The following is a 20,307-nucleotide window of genomic DNA, read 5'->3' as shown; positions in this document are numbered from 1 at the left end:
AATGTTAATTCTACAGAGAATCTACAGAGAATCACTTGCGGAAAAATCAGAGGAAAAACGTGATGTATTATATGTTTACAAAATATCATGCCCTTTATTTTCTATAACCAAAGAACAAGAACAGACAAATTCCCTGAATCCTATTTCCGATTACAGTTAACAGTTATACATACAAAATTATTTGTGCTTTTTTAAATTTTTTTTTTATTTATTTTTTAATTAGTAAGATGTATATGTGTGTGAAGGGGGCTAAGATATACAACCTGGAAATATAATATTCCTGTATTTGATCTAAAGTAATCTTTGACTGCTGTGGCTTACCTCTGCTTTTTACAAACTCAGTAAGTCTGGGAAGAAAGTAATTTATGTTGAAATATTTTGTGTGGTTTTCTCATCTTTTGTTTAAATGGTCCTTTTTCTGTGTTTGTGGTGGGGTCCTAAAACTCTCCATGGGTGGAAAATTAACTTGTCAAATGTATCCTTACGCATGTTATGAATTGCTCTTTCTATGATTTCATCATCATGAAATACTTTGATGAAGTAAAAAAATTGAAAAATTGATCCCAAACCAGGTAATAGATTACTTAGTATATAATGACTACACCAAATAACATCCCTCTTCCATTCAGTATACAGGATTGTGTAATCTGAAATGCATTGGAATAAAGACACAACCTGGAAGATACACTTGGGAATCTTAATGTCTTTCTTTTTTCTGTAGTTTTCTGTGTGGATGGCTAAATACATCCTCAACACAAATTTTCCTGAAGATCATCAGATGTAAAGACATTGGTAATGGGTACAGGACTGACGATTACCTATTTCTGTTACAGTGTTCATCTTGTAAATGCTTTATCATTTTTTTTTTCATTATTATTATTAATTATTTGCATAGAAAAAGTGTGCATCTCAATTTAGCTTGGCTATACAGTTCTGCGAAAGTGAATTTTTATTTGATTTGGTAGTTAAGATCTTGGTGTTCTCATAAGAAATCTTGGCATAATTTAATATTGGTCCCAATTGCTGCAATTTTCAATACATAAATGAATAGGCAAACAAGTGATCATCTCAGAATTCTGTAGCATTATTCTATTTCCTCTGAATTTAGTACATTGCTCTTCTGGATTACACTTCACCCTCACGTAGTACTCAATATTTATGAGCTGAGGGTGGTTGTAAGACATAACTGCCTGGTTTCAGGAAAGTTTTTATTTAAAATTTTTAGTGTGCCCAAGACTAATTAATAACTTCTCTCAATTTTGCTATTATTATACACGGTAGAGAAGATATCAGCATTCTTTGGAGGGAAAAGGTATCTCCTAAACTATCAGTTCAAGAATTGGTTTGGAATGGCAAAATAAAACACAATGGAAAAAAAAGAAAAAACAAAAGGAAAATAAAAAGTTACCTTTGAAAAGAGTGCTTTAAAGGCCCACATTTAAAAGTACTTGGTTGTTTCTTATTAATTAAATTCTAATTTACTAAATTTCCTGTAAACTATGTGGATGATCTATTCTCAGCTAAGAGAGAGTAACATATAATCCATGGAAGAAAGAGGCAAGAATCAATGGATACAGTTAAACAGATTATAAAGTGTTAAGAATTAATTGACCCAATTTAGAAAAAAGAAATTTCCAGGCTTCATGTAGCTTTCATTTTATTTGCAATTTATTTCTGTATAACTATTGTTACAGATGAAAAGGGAAAAAAGAACAAGATGAGTTACTTTTCACTAATGAGATTGTTCTTCTTAAATGTGAAAGCAATATATATAAATATTAATCAATTGGAAGGAACTGCGAATCATAAGCTATTCAGGTGTATCCAAAAGGACCCTTTCAGAAATGAGAGATATAAACAAATTTGCTGTACTTTTAGGTTTCCCCAAATGTCTTTTAATCACAGTTTTTAGCTAGAGCTCCTGGGCTGAGGGAAGACATACAAAATATGAGAAAAAACAAGCTCATGGGTATGTTACTTTAAAAGAGCCATGTGCCTATTTACTTCATTTTTTTAATCCCTATATGGTGATTTTACTGTGCTATTTATTCTGAAGTTGTGGCACAGAAAAAGATTGAGTTTACCACTATGTAGTAAAGCAAATATTGGTTGGAACCCAGAAAACTTGGCTGTAATTATCACTCCAAGCTTACTCCAAGTAAAGAAGGTTATGCATATAGAGGTAGGAAAGGAGTATTTGGAAAGGAGGATGGATGAGTATTACCTAAGAGAAAACAAAGTAATTTATACCAAAAATGGAAGAATTGCACTTAAAATAAGATCTTGCATCAACCCAGCCAACCCTACAATCTCACAGAAAGTATATTGAGTGATAGTGCCGGTTAGGATATTGACCATTACCCTCACCGAGTGATAAAGAACCACCAGCAGCTCAGTTCATGATCTTCTTCATTAGCATTTTAACTAATTAGAAGCTCTAAAGATACCTTAATAACTGCAGTAATTGCTCAGTGTGGACTGCAGAAGCAGTATCTCTATTGCTTTACTTTTCTATTTATGAGCCTGTAACCAAAAGTTTTATGTATGTTTGAAATGGCAGTGTATTTACCCAACTTGAATTTGTGACATCAGCACAAACTTCTTAATTAAACAACCAAACTCTGTGTGTGATGGTAGCCTAAGTGACTGTATATTAAACAAGACAAATGACATTTACTTTTCTTATCTTCTGTTTTCCAGCATCTGGTTCTTGTGTTCAGCTGCCTATTGTTACAAATTCTCTAGAGAATGACACTGTCAAAAACACTGACATCAGCTGCAGGTGCTGATTTTGTCTTAGTAGGTAAGGATAAATCTGGTTTTCATTCATGAAGGGTTCAGCAGAATTCTTAGTAGTTTTTTGGTTCTGCTGATACAAACACAATATAAGGGAATTCTTGTCCACCATGTACCTCTGCATACCTAGGAGGAAGTAGCGAAAACCAGAGCTGTTTTCCTGTGTGCCTCCTTCCCCTACATACTTTTTATACCTCCTGTGCTATGTTGTAGTCAAATCTCGAAAGGTGATTATACTCTTACGTCTGCACAAATAATTGGGTTTCAGAATACAAAGATTTTGTTTCTTCTCCTCTCTTTGTTCTCCAAATTAACAGGTGTGTTGCATGTTTCCAGCTTGGTGAAAGACCTGAACTCTTTTTTAATGGTTTACTATACCATGACATTTGGTTGTTCCATACCATGATATAGAGGTTTTCACTAATTGACCGTAGTAATCATTTCCACAGGTCAGGAATTATCACATCACAACACCAAATACTGTTATTTTAATGACTGCTAGAGTCATAGATTTTTCTCTCACCAGAAACTTCTGAGTGAAATCTGTCTCTGTATGTGGTGTCTTGCTATTTCAGAGACACTAAAAATATGCTGTTATACCAAAATATGTGTACAGAGATAGGCAGGTTTAAAAGCTCTGGCTCTGGAAATAATATGAGTTTGCAAGTCTAGTCTCTGTAACTTTTTTTTTTTTTTTTTTTAACACTCCTTGTACTCCTTGCCCCCTCAGCCACAGTGATCTGAAGAATACACCAGTCACAAAATTTATTATTTTTAAATCGTAATTTTATGTGCAAATATAAATAACTATAAGCATACTTGTAGACAGATGACTACAGATCAGGGCTGAATGTTTTTCAGGAAGTTCTACAACATAATGCAAGAGTAATGGAGTAAGATGTTCAGATATGAGGCAGTATGATCAAAGAGATTTTTTTTTACTTAAAATATGTAAACAGGCTTCAAAGTTTGGAGCAGCAAACAATCAAAACTAAACTATAGGCTTGCTGACTCAAAGGAAGCAGACCCCAAATCTTTCCTAAGCTGTTCAACTATGTGGTGTTTCCAGAAATACTCAAAATATTTTAAAGTTATTTACTATCTTTACAACATAATTTTACATGAAAATGTTTATAACCTGAAAAAGAGATGACTTTGAGTTCCATGCTTATTTTTTCACAATGATCTCTACCACAAGCTTCAAATCACAATTTTAAAAGATGTATTTTTCCTAACAGATAAGCTAAATATTTTGTGGACACTGTACACATAGCACAAGAAAAAAATCTGTTATTTCCTCACTATTAATTACAGAATGTGGTTGTTAAAGGATGACTCTTTAAATACCTTAAACATTTATCTACAACTACACTTTCAAATGAACAGTAGGGGAAGGTAGGAAAGGTCATTGGTTGATTTAAAGCGTCACTAAAATTTTTTGCTACTTCTTATTTCTTGGCAAAGTTAACAAAACAAAAAAGTCACAGTCTGAAATTATAGCATTTGACTGTTTCTCTGTTCTGCAGCCTGTGCTGGAAATGCAAACTATCATACCAACAGAAGGGTACTCAGTGAAATTATACTGTAGAGTGATCTATCTCATGCCTTCTTCAGGCTGATTACAACTCCCTTGCCTCATGCATGCTCCAAGATGCATAGATGCATCCCCAGCTCTTGGAAAAATTAGAAAATTTGAGAAGTATCAAGTATGTCAAAGCGAAGATTTGAAAACAGGATGGAGCGTAATAAACACCAGGCCTTGAAGATGTGTTCTGGTAATGTTCTTAACAGTAGTTAAGAAAGAAATACTTTGGCTCTTATATTTTTTTTTTCCAATTTTAAATTTTTTTAATTTGTTTTTTATTTGTTTTTTTCTTTTTTTCTTCTTTAGTAACTGATTTTATATTTAGTAAAAATTACACCACCTACTTGTACACTCCCTTTAAATCTTGTTTCAAAGTACTGTCTTTGGAAGGTCATCACTGTAATGAAAGCAAAGACAAGGTGGTGGCTGAATTAGTTATCAAAACAACTTAATTATTTCCTGGCACAACAGAACCTCTGAAGTGTAATGCCATTTGGAGGGGCCCTGAGATGATCATCAGGTTGTGCATAAACCGTGGGCTGATTGTGCCTGGCTGATTAAGCATGAAGGCTGAAGCTGGGATAAGAAGAGCTGGGATAAGGCTGCCGGGGGCTTCAGATGAAAATTCCATGAAAGAGAAGCAGGGCCTAGAGACTTACAGGACCCAAATGAAGCATAAAGCCTCGCAGACCAACAGTGTTGCATCACTATGCATCACTTATGTTTAATAGCTGAATCTGCAAGGTGGTAAGATTGAGATTAATATAGAGAAATTAGATGATGTATGAGTAATCTAAGAGGATTTTGGGGTGTTTTTCTTTGATTCTCAGAGCAAATATTGATTAAAAGGAAGCCCAGCAGAATGTTCATAAAGGACGAGTTTATATCTAATTAAAATAGGTTTAAAATGAAATATGCAATGCTATTCCTTTAACTACTTATGTAACACATAAGACAGTAACTTTTTCCATTTTTTTTCAAGTATTGAGACTCAGAGTAAGTAAATACTTTCTATATTTTATTTTTCACTTGTTAATTCAGTCCTATCAGTCAGTTTCCTGACCCAGTTATTTTTGAACATTTAATGCTCTGTTACCTCCTGGTATTTGACAGTGTTTATTCATCACAAATGCTTATTAAGAAGAAAAATATGCTTACTTCCACAATCCTTGTAAGATGGAACTGACAGAATAACACCGTTTTTAAAGCTTGTGTCAGTTGTTTCAACATTTTTAACAGTGTGATATCATAGTGTTAATTCCACATAAAACTGCATAGAAGTTGTAAATTAGAACTTTTTTGTAAGAACTGAATTTGTTCTTATTATTCAGAAATCAAATGTGTTTTAGCTCTTAATTAGAAATATGAAGCTGTAGATGAAAGTTTGAGGGGCAAAAATGGCTACAAGTGGTGACAACAAAGAGACATTTTAAGTTAGGTAAATACATTAATCAAAAGTGTAACACTATCCCACCTAATACTTCCATGTCTGTAATTTTTGTGCATTAGGAAAAGCTAAAGAAACCATATCACAAATTGAAGTACTGTTCACTGAATAGGTAGCTATTAAATATTTAGGCTTTTTGTTTTCCTCCTTTCCATTGTGTGCTCTGTTATCTTAGTCAATCCAATACTTCCAAGCCCTGCTTCCAATCAAACAGCTAAGGCATGACTGTTTTCATGATATTCCAGAGATTTTTTTGGTAATATTATGTAGGACCATCTCATATATAAACACGCTCTGTCAAAAAACTTCATTAGGATAAATGTTGGCAATTACATTTTACATATGGAAAAGACAAAGCAAAATGTGCACCAAAATCACTAAATTTTGTTAATAATAATAAGTATTAAATAATTCGTTATTTCTAGCATTACCTATATTTTATGGCAGGATCTTGTACCTGAATCAACCATTTTAAAGGCCTCTGAGATTTTGTTGAGAGTTCTACAATTTAAACAGAGGGAAACTGATGTAATTTCTCTCTAGGTTCCCTCTGTGGAGATGGTGAATACATAAAAACAATTTCTTTTCTGTTACAGGTAAGACTAACTTAATATTATCAGCCTGGTTGTAATTTTCTCACATTCATAATTTGACAAAAATGGTATGATGGTTTTCATCTGAAATGGACATGTCTGTGCCTGAACTGTGAAACAAGATAAGGAGGAATTTATAACTTCTGAAATGTTCATGTAGGCTGAAATGCTCTTTCTTTTTATTACACTCTGATGTGTCAAAACAGAAAAGAGAGATTTCAGCAGTTTCTGACTACAGATTGATGTAAGAGAGAGGAGGTTAGCTGACTGTGTTTGTGGTGCTACAGCAATGCATACAGCAAGGTTTTGATGGTAGTTACGTACTTCTGAACAGATCACAGATTCCTCTTTCAATTGATGCCCGGTATAGTGTTAAATTGACTGATTATATCGGCTAGACTAACATGTTTTTCAGTTTCTAGGAGGCTGAAATGTGTGATAATTCCTGCAATGCACAGGATTTGATGTATCACACACATATGGGAAGAAAAGACTTGCTGTTCTTGACAGCTGGTTGTTGACAGCTCCTCTGTTCATCTCCAAGGTGACTATTAATAAACCTTTCTTTGACAGACAAAATGTTGCACAATATCATCTTCTGATGCAGTCAAATTGCTCTTTCTATGTAGTCTCATATTGATTTGCTCTGATCTGTTTTTCATTCTTTTTGTCACCAGGCTGGCAGGTACCAGTAAACCACAATATAGTTAAAACACTTCCTTTTTCTCAGAATCACTCTCATAAAGTAATCAATGCAATAAAATTACAGCATCATGAAAAGTATCCCGTGAAGTACATTTTCCTCACTCTCCCACCTTTACACGCACAATAAATGATTGCCTGAAAACAGATAAGTCTACAGTTTGTCACCAGTCTAACCTTCTCACAGGCTTAAAGCTGCAAGTCTAAGAAACACCAGCTTATAAAGTTGTAATAAGAAGCTCGGGCTATACTGTGAGTAACGAATACCTATTCTGGTAGACTCCTGGACCAGAGAGGTCCTTGAGACAGACATGCTTAGGCCTTTCAGTATAAAGAACTTGCTAAGACCAAGAGGCTTTAATGCTCCAAAAAGCCATCTTTTATCAAAATGAAAATGGCATTTTAAATGGCAACTGGAAGTTACCACTGGAGACAGAGGAGAATTCTATTCTTCATGTTCACTTTGTCTTTACATCAAGGTTTTTTTTACTTTGAGTCTCGGTTTTCATTAGCTTGTAAATGCTCTCAGACCCAGTGAACTCCACATGGGAAACCTGCACTGTTTGGTCCCTAGACCCCCATTACTGTTGTCCTCACCCACATCATAGGTGCTTTTAGCACACTCAGGAGATCCCTAGGGAAGAGGAACTGTGACTAAGAGCGAGCATCATAGTGAATGATAAACTAGACTCCACATAGTAGCTTTTGCTGCTATCTGGTGATCATAAATTTGCCATTGCTGAGAGAAGGAACATAGAGGGAGAGGGAAAAAGGAAAGAAGGTGGGGGATAATTATTGTTTTCCCTTTACTGAATTACCTCATATTGGCTTTGGCTTTAAAAGAAGTTGGTTAATATTTCAGATTCCTGTATTTATGCAATGGACAAAGTGGTTTCTTAGCCTTCCTAAATTCTCAAAAATCATCTTTCAAATTCTCTTTTTTCCACAGGCTCTATAGAGGTACATAATTGGCAGCTTTCTGCTATTTTTTAAAAAAATCTTGAAAATCATTGCATACTAGATGTTTTGTCTGGATAGGAGAGGAAAGGAAAAAGGAAAAGAAAGAGTTTAGAATAAAGAGTTTGAGGATTTCCTAATTTCTGATATCTTTGGGTTTATCTATGGTTTAGTTTTGTTTTTCACAGGGAGTTTAGCTGATTGAGCTTTTGAACTTGAAAAAGATACACAGAATCTTGAAAACAGATAGTAACCTAAAAGGATAATCTGTGACATTTTCCTTCCTCCAGGCAGGGTCAGTGTGAACTTTCTAGCATATGTTTTTTTCAATTTGCCGAGAAAACCTCTGCTATAAAGATAATCCTATATCTCTCCACAATTTTTACATAGTACTACACTGTATTGACTATATGTATCATCAAAAACCTTTTCCTAATGTTGAATGCAATTGAATGTTATGACTGTGTGAAGCCAACTTCTTACCCTAAACATGACAAGAACTTGGGAATATTTTTTAGCAGTCTTTTATGTAGTTGAAGAAAGAGAAGCTGTCAAATCCTATGACAGTTGTTCTAGCTGTAGCAAACAATGCCAACTCAGTCTTGTTATTCTTGTATTTGAAGTCTCTGATCATTGCTGTTATATTTCAAAAACTGATTCTTTATTTTGTGAAATACAATATCCAAATTTGATTGAAAATTCTAGCTTAAGCCTATCACGTGCCGTCGCGTTCAAGATATTTCACATTTATACCTGGGTTATGCATTATGCGATTAGATCTCTTCTCTACTTTTGAAACTTCATTTAAAATTTAGCTTGTCAGAAACAAGCAGATGTCTTTTCTCAAAAAGAAAGCCATCCTAGTGGTTTTGGAAGATGTAGCATTTGTCTTTCACCATTTTCTTCCCTGGCCCTCCAGATTTCTTTTTAAAAGAAGCAACCAAATTATATCGAAAAACCTTGGTTTTACTATTTTTTTAAAAAATAAATTTTACTTCCAGCAATTTTTCAACAAGGTTTACATTGGAAGCCCTCAGAAAATGTTATTTTCAAACAAATAAAGATTTATTCTGAAGATTCATCAGGCTGAAGATATGGCTGCTTGAAACTATATCAATTTTTTCTTGAAAAAAATGTGTTAACTGAAGAATGCAATGTAAGTAGAGACAAAGTATTAATTTATTAATGTGGAATAAAATAGATTTTTCATTTGTTACAATTTAAAATATTGGTGAGACTCTTTGCCTTATTTCTTTGTTCTTCCTTTGTCCTTATGACTTTTTAAATTTCTATTTTGATACATCATAGTTTCTGCAATATTCATTCAAACATAAGGGAAAAACTGATGCTTGAGGGGGGAAAGTAAAGACAGGAGGATGAGACCCAGGAGACCCCACTAATTTATCCTCTTTTTAGTTTAATTTTAAAATAATTTTTTTTTTTTTTTTTTTTATTTTAAGGGCAGAGATTCTAATGAAAAAATATTATTATTTCTTCTACTGCATCCTAGATGAAACATGTAAAGAATGTGAGGAGATCTTTCTGTAACAGAATTACATTTTTAAATCATAGCATCATAGAAAGTATGAAGTTGGAAGGGACCTTTGAGAGATCATCTAGTTCAACCCTCCCTGCCAAAGAAGGGTCACCTAGGGCAGGCCACACAGGAATGCATCCAGGTGGGTTTTGAAAGTCTCCAGAGCAGGAGATTCCACAAACTCTCTGGGTAGGCTGTTCCTGTGCTCCATCATGCTCACAGTAAAGTTCCTCCTCATATTGAGGTGGAACTTCCTATGCTCTAGATTAAACCCATTATTCCTTGTCCTGGACAAGGAAGGGGCACCACTGAAAAGAAATTGCCCCCTTTCTCTTGACCCCCACCCCTCAGATATTTATAAACACTAATAAGATCCCCTCTCAGCTTTATTTTCTCAAGGCTGAACAGCTACAGTTCTCTCGGTCTTTCTTCATAGGAGAGATGGTCAAGTCCCTTAATCATCCTCATAGCTCTCCATTGGACTATCTCCAGTAGATCCCTGTCTCCCTTGAACTCCAAGGTCTTTCTCCACGGAGCTGCTTTCCAGCAGTCCATCTCCTAATCTGTACTGGTGGTTGGTGTTCTTCCTACCCAGATGCAGGACTCTACATTTGTCATTTCTTCATGAGGTTCACCTTTGCCCAGCTGTCCAGCCTGTTCAGGTCTCATTGGGTAGCAGCACAGCCTTCTGGTGTATCAGCCACCCCTCCCAGCTTTGTATCATCAGCCAGGTTGCTGAGTGTACACTCCATCCCCTCATACAGGTTGCTGATTAAGGTATTGAACAAAACTGGGCCCAATACTTATCCCTGGGAAACACCACTGGCCACAGGCCTCCAACTTGACTCTCTGCTGCTGATCACAACCCTCTGAACTCTATTGCTGAGCCTCCCAGTCCAATTGTTGAACCCATATTTCTTGAGTTTTGCTATGAGGATGTTGTGGGAGATGGTATCAAAAGCTTTATTGAAGTCAAGGTGTATGACATCCACTGCTTTCCCTTCATCTGCCCATTTGGTCATGATTTCATAGAAGGATATCAGGTTAGTCAAGCAAGATTTCCCCTTGGTAAATCCATGTTGGCTACTCCTGATAATGTTATTTTCTTTCAAGCCGTTAGAGATGGACTCCAGAATGAGCTGCTCCATCACCTTTCCAGGAATGAGGGTGAGGATGACTGGTTTATAGTTGCTTCAGTCTTCTTTCTTGCCCTTTTTGAAAACTGGGGTGACATTGGCTTTCTTCCAGTCCTCAGGCACCTCCCCAGTTGCCCATAATTTTTAAAAATGATGGAAAGGGCAACAGCGTCAGCCAGTTCTCTCAGCACATGTGGATGCACCCCACCAGGGCCCATGGATCTACCTGTTTTCAGTTTATCCAAGAGATCCCAATCCTCACTGACCATTGGAGAGTCTTTCTTCCTCCAGTTATGCTCTGTTACTTCTGTTAAATGTGATTCCTGAGTCTTAGGAGTAAAGACTGAGGCAAAAAAGGCATTCACCAACTCTGCCATATCTTCATGTCCTGTTATCATATCTACCACTTCATTTATCAGTGGACCCACTTTTTCCCTTATTCTTCTTTTTCTCATTGATACATTCGAAGAAACTCTTCTTTTCTTTCACATTCCTATCTAGACCAAGTTCCAAGACAGCCTTGGTCTTTCTTGTCAAATCTCTACATACTCTGGAAGCATTTCTATAATCCTCCCAATTAACCAAACTCTTTTTCCACATTATGTAATCCAAACCATTTTACCACATAAAGTTTTTCCAGGAGCTCCTTGCTTATCCATGCAGATGTCCTGACTCTACTTCATTTTTTTCTTCAAGGGATACATTTATCTTGAGCTTGGAGGAGGTATTGTTTGAATATTGACAAACTCACTTGGGCCACCCCACTTGGGCCACCCTGCCTTCTAGAGCTCTCGCCCATGAGACACTTGTAAGTAGATCTGTAAAGAGGACAAAATTTGTCCTCTTAAAATCAGGGTAGAGATTTGATTTATTATCCTGCTTCTTTTATTGCTAAACTCTAACATGTCATGGTCACTACAGACAAGACTGCCCCCAACCTTAACATCTCTGACCAGACCTTCTTTGTTAGAGCAAGGTCCAGCTCAGGGTGATTGAAGTCACCCATGAGCATCAGGTCATATGACCTTGAGGAGGCTACTTTCAGCTGCCTGTAGAAGGCCTCATTGACAATCTCTTCTTCATTTGGTGGTCTATAGTAGACCCACAAAGGTATTTCCCATGTTTGCATGTCCCTTAGCTCTTACCCATAAACTTTCAGTATTGTCCTTGTCTCCCCCTGGGTTAAGCAAAATGCATTCTAGTTGCTTACTCACATAAAAGGCAATTTTACCACCATGCCTTGTCAGTCTGTCCTTCCTAAAAAGGAAGGATATCCTCCATAGCCCCATTCCATAAATTATTGAATGCCAGTAGCATATGAATGTTTATAATTCCGTTGTCTTTTAAAAACTTAATTATACTGCTAAGTTGATTGCGAAGAAACATGATGTTTTTAGAAGCATTTAGATGTGTACTGAATGCAACAGTTTTGTTTTGGTTTTTTTTTTTTCCAATGAGACAAGGGAGATGCACCTATAACAGTAGAGAGCACACCTGAAGCAAGGAAAAAGACAGCACAGCTGTATGTTCTCTCATCCTGAAAACAGGTGGTTCTCAAACTAGTGCTGAGGAAGGAAAATGAGTGCTGTAAAAAACTCCTTAGGGACTAATTGCATAAATTAGTTAAAGGTACAAGTGAAAAAGTAAGTTCTCAGGCAAACTCTAAAGGCAAGATTAAGATAAAATTCAATACATAACAAAAATAATATTAGGTAATATAATTAGGTAATATTAGGTAATATTTCTGCAACATATTAAGCTTCAGGGTGGAGAAACTAAGGTTAATGCAGAGTTTGGCAATGCAGTGTTGGGAAAAGCTAGCTCAGTGGGTCACACATTTAGGCCATAAGCTTCTTCCTTCCAAACTCAGCAGAGACTGAGACTGGTCAATGTGGTTGCTAAGACATGGATGAACTGCAATAAGACTAATGGGGTAAGGGTTTCATCCATCCTATTATTTGACTTCTCTGCTGCTTCACATACTAAGAGGGAGCCTTCTCTGGACCTTTGTGGCATACCAAAGGCCATCAGCAAAGAATATAATTTCCAAGCATCAGTGCATTTTTTGTCTGTATTTGCAAGGAAGTACTATCCAATTCTATTAAATAAGAAAAAAACCCAACATAGAGTATAATGGGGTAACTGGGTGAAGTTTTGCATTAAAAAACAAGTCTGGTGATATTGGTAATTCTGTGAGACTTCTTGAATTATTACATGAAGTTCTTTTGTATCTCTCTCTTCTTACAAGGTAGACTCCTACAGTAGACAACCTCCTTTGTAGGTATCTGAATATTGGTAAGTGCAGGCTACAAGAAGTAAATGGTTGCATTTCCAGATATGTTTTACTTTGCCCTACCCTGCCCAAAACATCCAACAACAACAAAAAAAACCCTTCCCTGTCTGAATATTTGACACAAAGTCAAATGTCTTTATTCAAACTCGTTGGTTAACTGGAAGTGGATCAGGGCTTTTTTTCTTCAGCTTGCATCAAATTTAAATGATGCTTATGATATGAAAAGGCTAGTTCATTTATTTTTATGAAAGTTATTTAATACAAAGTTATTCATGGAGCAGCTAATTTTGCGTAGTGTCAGTTATTTTTAATTTCCTCCCTTAATGAGAGGTTGCAGGTGGTGTACAAAAATATTTTTATTGTTTTTATTATTTTTTAAATTACAGGCTATGACAGGTGTTTGATGGTACAGTTTATGATTGGTCTAAAATTCATCACATATAAATTCAAACATTATCTACCCATCAAGAATAGTAGCTTGTGGTTAGTAAAGTGCCTATTTGATAAAAGGAGACACTAACTTTAATGTGAAAAATGCGAGGGACTTAAAAGGAGAGAAAATCTCTTGTCTCCTGAAATCCCTTAAGTGTATAGTTGAAAAGCATGAGGGACTGAGTTTCCTAAAATTGCTGATGATGTTGATTATATTTCTTTCCATCTAGGGATATTTCATAAGTTGAAGTGATAAATATTTGGTCTTTTCTCAAGTGGTGGCAAGAGTAATGTGCTGTGTGAGTTGTAAGAAAAGAATAATCTCAAATCTAGCTGCTGCACAGCCATTTGTTTTCCTTCATAGACTTATCTCTATGGCAAAAAGGTTCAAGGGATTTTAGTCAGTTTGGGATAAGCGCAGAGTAAGTTTGCATCTGTTACAATTTACCATGTAGGCATTCCTTGTGTGAAAGAGATGGTGATGACAGCCTTATGTAAACCTAATCTGTTTTAGGATTAGGATGGCATAGGCAATTCTTAGTCCATTCATCTGTCTTGGTAGGAGAGATGAAATTGAAATCAGCTCTTATGTTTGGTACTTACTTCTCATCTGTAGCAGATCTGTATTTTTAGCAAAAAAATATGATCGTGACAGCACTGTAAATGAAGAACATTAACTGGAATGGACATATATTAATTTACATTATTAAGACAAAAATCTCCTTAATCTGTGCATTCTAGGTCTCTATAAAGATTGTTCAGTTATACCAGATCATGAGGCAAATCTGTCCATGGTGAGACACCACAAAGGGCTAAAACTCTGGAAAATTCTGAGTTGTATGCAATCAGAAAAGGTAGGACTGCAAACAGCTGGAAAGCAGCAGATGTGCTGTTGTTGATAATGTCTGATGTTAGATAGGTTTCAAAGAATAGAATGTCATTCTAGCCAGTAATAAAAGATCTCTGTTTATTGCAGAATTGATGAAAAATATTTTTTTTTCCTCCTTGAACACTTTATTCATGCTTAGAATCATGTCTAGACAGAAATTTTAATATTAAAAATAGAAATCTGTAGTTCATTTAAAGAAGTACACAACCTAGTATACTGGCAAATACCACAAGTAAGGTGAAGGAAGATATAACTTCTCTATTACCTTATCTAATATTTATGTCTAACAGTTGAAAACTGGAAATGATTCAGTGATAAAGCTTGCTTAGGTGTACATAATAAGAAATTGGAACATTTTAGTCTGAACAGTTTAATTTTTTTTTTTGTTAAGTGTATATTTTTTTCCAACACCTTTGAACAATTGTAGTTACCTCAGGTTCTCCATGATGTTTTTTGTCTTACATGAGAAATTGGGACCATTGTATAAAAAGCAAAACAACTGGGGAGAAGGAGGGAAAATACCGAGGGTGTCATATGCATCATCCCTAAAGAATTCTTTGAACATAAGTCTTACCTTGCCCACATATTGTGTGTCTGGACCTGTGTATTCTTCCAGCAAGAAAAATTGATTCCACATCCAACCACGCTTGGTGCGGTGCAGTGTTTTTCCACCATTTTCTGGCAATCCTGTTATCCTTTCACTGAGTGAGTGCTTATTAGTCCTTTTTTGAGATGGCATCATGTGAATCTCATGAAACATACAGCTCCAAAGTAAAACTGTCATAGAGTGAGTCTTCATCATTTACAGTGGTGCTCTTAGTCTCCACTCTTCTAACAATTCACAAGAAAAAAAATTCAAATTTTATATTCCTCTTGTTAGTAGAGGATCCTAGAGGATTAAGAAAAGAATTAGAGTAAGCTGCAATATTATCTTTTTCCCTAAGGCCTTCCTGTAACAAAGAATACCATAACCCTAGCAATCACAACAGTAACCCATGGAAATTGCATATAACCATGAAAATTACATATAACCATAAAAGTAAAGACAAGTTGTATGTTGGAACACTTTTGAGACAACCGCATGTACAAACTAATCAAAGAGTTTAATTCATTCTGTTTCATTCTCTCAGCTGTGTAGAGGCAGTCATTTAAAAACACTAAGTAAAATACTTTTCCATCTTAAACCTTTAGCTATCAGCAGTACCCTCATACAACAAAACAGCCACGGTAAGAAACCTTCCAACCTAATCTCTGCCGGCTCAACATGATGTTATCCTCTCTTACTGTCCAGATATCTCTGCACATCTGAGTTTTCTATCACTTCATTATTTATACAACTCTTTATTCCCCTTTGCTAGCCCCCAGTTGTCCAGAGAATCTCCTTTTTCTGCACAAAGGAACTCACAATATAAGATGAAATTTAAAGTAATGCTGATGTGTTCAACAGCTTCCTTATTCAAGGGAAAAAAGTGCTCATTAGAGAAGTTTTGGTTCAAAAGTATCCTGCTGAGATTAACAAAATTCTGCATATGGGAAACAATTCTACATTTAGAATGTATTTTAATTGTCCCCTCCTGATTAATGTTAATTTTAATGATAAAGAACCTTATTATAATTATTTTTTTCTGAAATTGACACTGATATTTTGCATAGAAGTTTGTAAACAACATTGAATTAAAAGTAAATTATAAGGGTTTTTTTTGTTTGGTGTTTGTTTGTCTTTTTGTTTGTTTAACTAGTACTCTTTATCTGGTAATACAGCTGAGGTGCTTGATGCTCAAGTCTTTTCCACAACCTGGGTTTCCTGCTTTTTTCAGATGAGCTGTAATTTTATATGACAGAAAGGACAGAAAACCAATTCAGCAGCAAAAATATCATTTGCTTTGGGAACACTAGTCCATGAACAGTGCTATTAACAAGAAGGTCCAAAACCCAGAAATTTTAGAATCCTGAAATTAAAAAAAATGCACATACCTATCCTGCCTTCTCCGATAAGCCAAAATTACTAGGAGCTACATTCACTTTGTTTTCTATTAGGAAAGGGGAAGGGAGTCTTTCTGCGTATAAAAAGAATTTTTTTGAAGTAAGGTGATTTTTTGTGAAAATTATTAGATCAGAATCAAAACTTATTTAATTGAAAACATTCACTGAATTTTAGTTTAGAGTCTCTAATGTTTAAATTGATGGAATTTTGCCCTTGTGTGGAGTTTTACTTAAAATGATTTGATTCTGTATGGTCTCGGGATCTTAAGCAGCAATCCTGAAGGAGGATCAAAGTCTTAGCATTTCAGTAACTTCAAACACAGTTTCAGCTGAGCAAGAAGTGAAGGCTTGGAATGTTTATCACTTTCTGACATAGCATTAAAAAATGAAAATAAAACAATTTAATGGGTGACAAATTTATGCAAAAGGACTTGGATATTATGCAGGAATACTCTTATATTCTTTTACTTCTCTATTTTAATTAAGGAATCAAAGCACCAAATAAATTCATTCTATTTGCATGAAAAAAACATGAATTTGCACAGATCTTGGCATACATTAGTGGACATATTTTTTTTTTATTCTATAGGTATATTACAAATATTTTCTCCTTTGTTTTGTTTAATATGTTTTTGTTGTATGTGGTAGGGCAAAGAGGAGTTCTTGTGTGGCTAATTTAACACCAGTAAATTTTGATCATATCTGGAAAACATATTGTATACATAAGGGTCTCATTTTGTGATTGAAATTTAATGGATACAGATCAAAAGACAAAAAACATCTCATCCAATCTTTTATTCATGTAAAAATTTGATTATTCTAATTCCCTGTTTTAGAAATTCCCTGACAGAACCCATTTTTATCACAGAATAAAAATATTTACCCATGTAGAACATGACATCCAGATCCTTAAATACAATTGAGGCAAATTACAAATTTTGTAAATTAAATTTGAGTTTAGGCTTTGTAGAGTGGAAGTAAGTGACAACAGGAACAGCTTTTGAAAATTTTATATTCAAAAGGTATATTATCAGGATTGTCCAATGGCTCTGCATCCTACATTTTTTTGAGATATTCATGCCTGTTTTGCCATCAAAAAGTGCTGTTTCACAGTTGTGTTATGTTGGACTCTATTTCAAGAATTTATCTCACATGCATTCTGAAACATACTCACATATTCATATTGATAAAAATTTAGTTTTGATTGCTTTTTCTCTGCACATGAATAATGTGTTTCTCTATAAAAATTCCAATAAATTTAATGTTTTTATATATTTAAGGTCATGACTGATCTATCACTCTAATTTCTTGGAACATATCAACTCGTCTGGATTAGAACAAAACAAACCATAAAAAAACCCAAACAAAACCCCTGAGAATTACACATGTATTTGGGAAAATATTAACAAATAATAAATCTACACAAGTACTAAGAAACCTAAAAATATATAAAACCTAAAAAGCCTCTAAGCCTTGGAAGAATGCTGTAAAATATAGTTATTAACAATGCCAGTTTAAATATTCTCTTAAAAATGTAATTCTTTCAAAACTTATTTAGTCTGGTTTATTTTTATTCTTTTTTAGTGAATGGAAGAGGGAAGAATATAGATGGAATAATAATTTATAGAGGGTAGAATAGGGACAAAAATGTTTTCATTAATACTTTCAAGAAGTTTGGTTGCATGCTTAGTTTTTCAATAATTTTAAATGGAAATGAAATTTCAGATTTGGAATGCTTCACTTTTCCTTTCTCAAAACTGCACATTTTTAATTTTTTTAAATTGCTCTCAGTCCTCTCTGTCCAAACACTATTTTCCATCCTTATTCAAATGCGTGGTATCTTTCTTCTATTTTTTTCTTTGTACTCAAATATACTTCAAAAAACTCCTTGGCTTATTCATCTTATCTCATAGTCAGATGTTCAAGTGGGTCAGGAGTTGCATTTGGTTGATTCAGAAGGTGTATTTCAATGCTGAAACAAAGGATTCTGGTGTAGTCTGGCAGAGTAAGACCAGATGTTCAAGGGACCATAATGCACTGTGCACAGATGCTCTGAGCTTGTTATAGAAATTATTTCTGTGGAAACACACGTGTTTTAAACAGCGTGGTATTTTTGTTTTGTTTCGTTTTTTTCTCAGAGGAATCTAGATTCCAGTATTTTACCTTAGCCAGGACAGAATGTAATGCAGGCTTGTTTAAAATATGATGTGGGTTTCAGAGTTTTCAGTGTAGTGCTGCCCTCTACTGATTTCCTTGCTGTTTAGCAGGAGGACTTTTCTGAGTGCAAAGGCAATATCATTGGTGGTCATGACAGGAAGGATAAGACTCAGTTTTTGGAATGACCAAAAAAACAAAACAAAAAAACCCAGACAGTAATTATTTTATTATTTTCCATTTGATTTTCCGTTGATTTTTACAATAGTTGGACATACTGAAAGTAAAAATGAGTTACTAGTGTGGATCAGTCTGGATATACTGAACATTATTGGTAAACATCTAGTTTGATTTCTTCTAAAAGGAGCAAAGACCCTGTCTTAAACCAGAGAGAAGAATTTTTAATGGGCTTTGTTCCAAGTAAAGGGTAAAATTACATATGAAATCTCTCTTACTTCTGCTTCAACTACTTTTTCAGTACAATGGTCAACTTACTGATCTGGCCAAACAATGGAAACAAGTTTTCACCCTAGTTGCACTGGAAAATTCTTTTAAGATCATTTATTAAATATTTTAGTGCTCCAAATTTTGGATAAACTGTACTCTTTCCCAAATTTGGAAATCAGAAGATCTGAGAGGATGCAATAAATATTTCAGTGATTTGAGGGATCTGTGACTGCAGTGTCTCTTTGCAGTCAGGACTGTGATATCAGAATCCTACATTTTCAGGTAAATGAACTATTTCTATATGAAAGACATTATTCTCCAGAGCACACTTGCAACTGCAAAAATGCACTTTTAAAGTCCTTTTGAATGTAAACCAGACTATTTAGATGCTTCAGGTGTAGCATGGAATAAGCCCTGCAGGGATCAATAGCAGGGATTTGTTAGCAATGATGCCAATTTAAATGTTTCTATAGCAATTGCCATGGCAATGTTTTTAATTAGTACAACATAGTCACTCACAAGCGTGACATGAAAAAAAAGCCTAACCTTCGGCAACTTGATAATGTGCCCCACATTAGTTAGCTTAATTTGTTAACAGTGAAGTAAAATGCTGTTCTAAAACAAAAGGGCCATAATGCTCATGTGTAGCTAAAAATAGCAGTTAGCTGCAGCAACAGTATTTCACATTGCACTCAGTAATCTTTAAATAGAAAGAATGCAACTGATGTTCAAGGTGATCCAAACAATATGTAAAACTAAAATGCATATTTTAACAGCATCTAGGAGGTGTAAATCTTGTGTGGCATGCATGTATGGAAGCAGTCTCATTTACTTTGGCTGTGTTTCTTTTGGAAAAAATATATCTGAATACAGATTTAATCTACCTAGTCTGAATACTACAAAAAGTGAAGCTGTAGCAACAAAATGCTGTGTTTTGTTCACTGCTCACTGCCACTGGTAACACCAAAGCCTAGCTAGAGGCTAGGTCTATGCCACTCTATGTTCACTCCTATTACCTTCCTAATTAAAGATATCCCAGGTGTGCATACACATACAGTACTCAAGTATTTTCTTAGTGCAGTCATTCTACAAGCATGAATACAGACTGGATGTATCATTCGTGACTGAGTTTCAAAAAGCAAGCTCCTTTTGTTTTCATCTCCCTAATTGTTTTCTTTCCCTCTCCCCTCTTCAAAGGTAAATATGGGATTTGGAGGTAAAATTGGAAGGATTAAAACCAAATAGCCAATGTGGGTCTCTGACTAACCTCCTGTGCTGAACCTGAGAGAATCAAAAAAAGGTTTTTCATTTATTTCTATGAGAGCTGAAGTAGATTTTGAGGGATCCCCAGATTTA

The 20,307-nt window shown here is 35.0% G+C and overlaps 1 protein-coding gene across 1 annotated transcript in view; it reads right to left on the bottom strand.

Moving 5' to 3' along the window:
- CDH9 (cadherin 9) overlaps positions 1-20,307 on the bottom strand; it is a 92,386-nt gene that overhangs the window by 48,112 nt on the left and 23,967 nt on the right. The window contains exon 2 of the mRNA XM_071736633.1: positions 14,942-15,256. Coding sequence (XP_071592734.1) covers positions 14,942-15,169 — 228 coding nt within the window. The 5' untranslated portion in view covers positions 15,170-15,256. The remainder of the gene's footprint in view (positions 1-14,941; positions 15,257-20,307) is intronic.

The sequence above is a fragment of the Heliangelus exortis genome, chromosome 2 (genome assembly GCF_036169615.1).
Source record: "Heliangelus exortis chromosome 2, bHelExo1.hap1, whole genome shotgun sequence".
NCBI lineage: Eukaryota > Metazoa > Chordata > Aves > Apodiformes > Trochilidae > Heliangelus > Heliangelus exortis.
The sequence above is the reverse complement of the archived record's forward strand: the minus strand, read 5'-3'. Positions and strand labels throughout refer to the sequence as shown.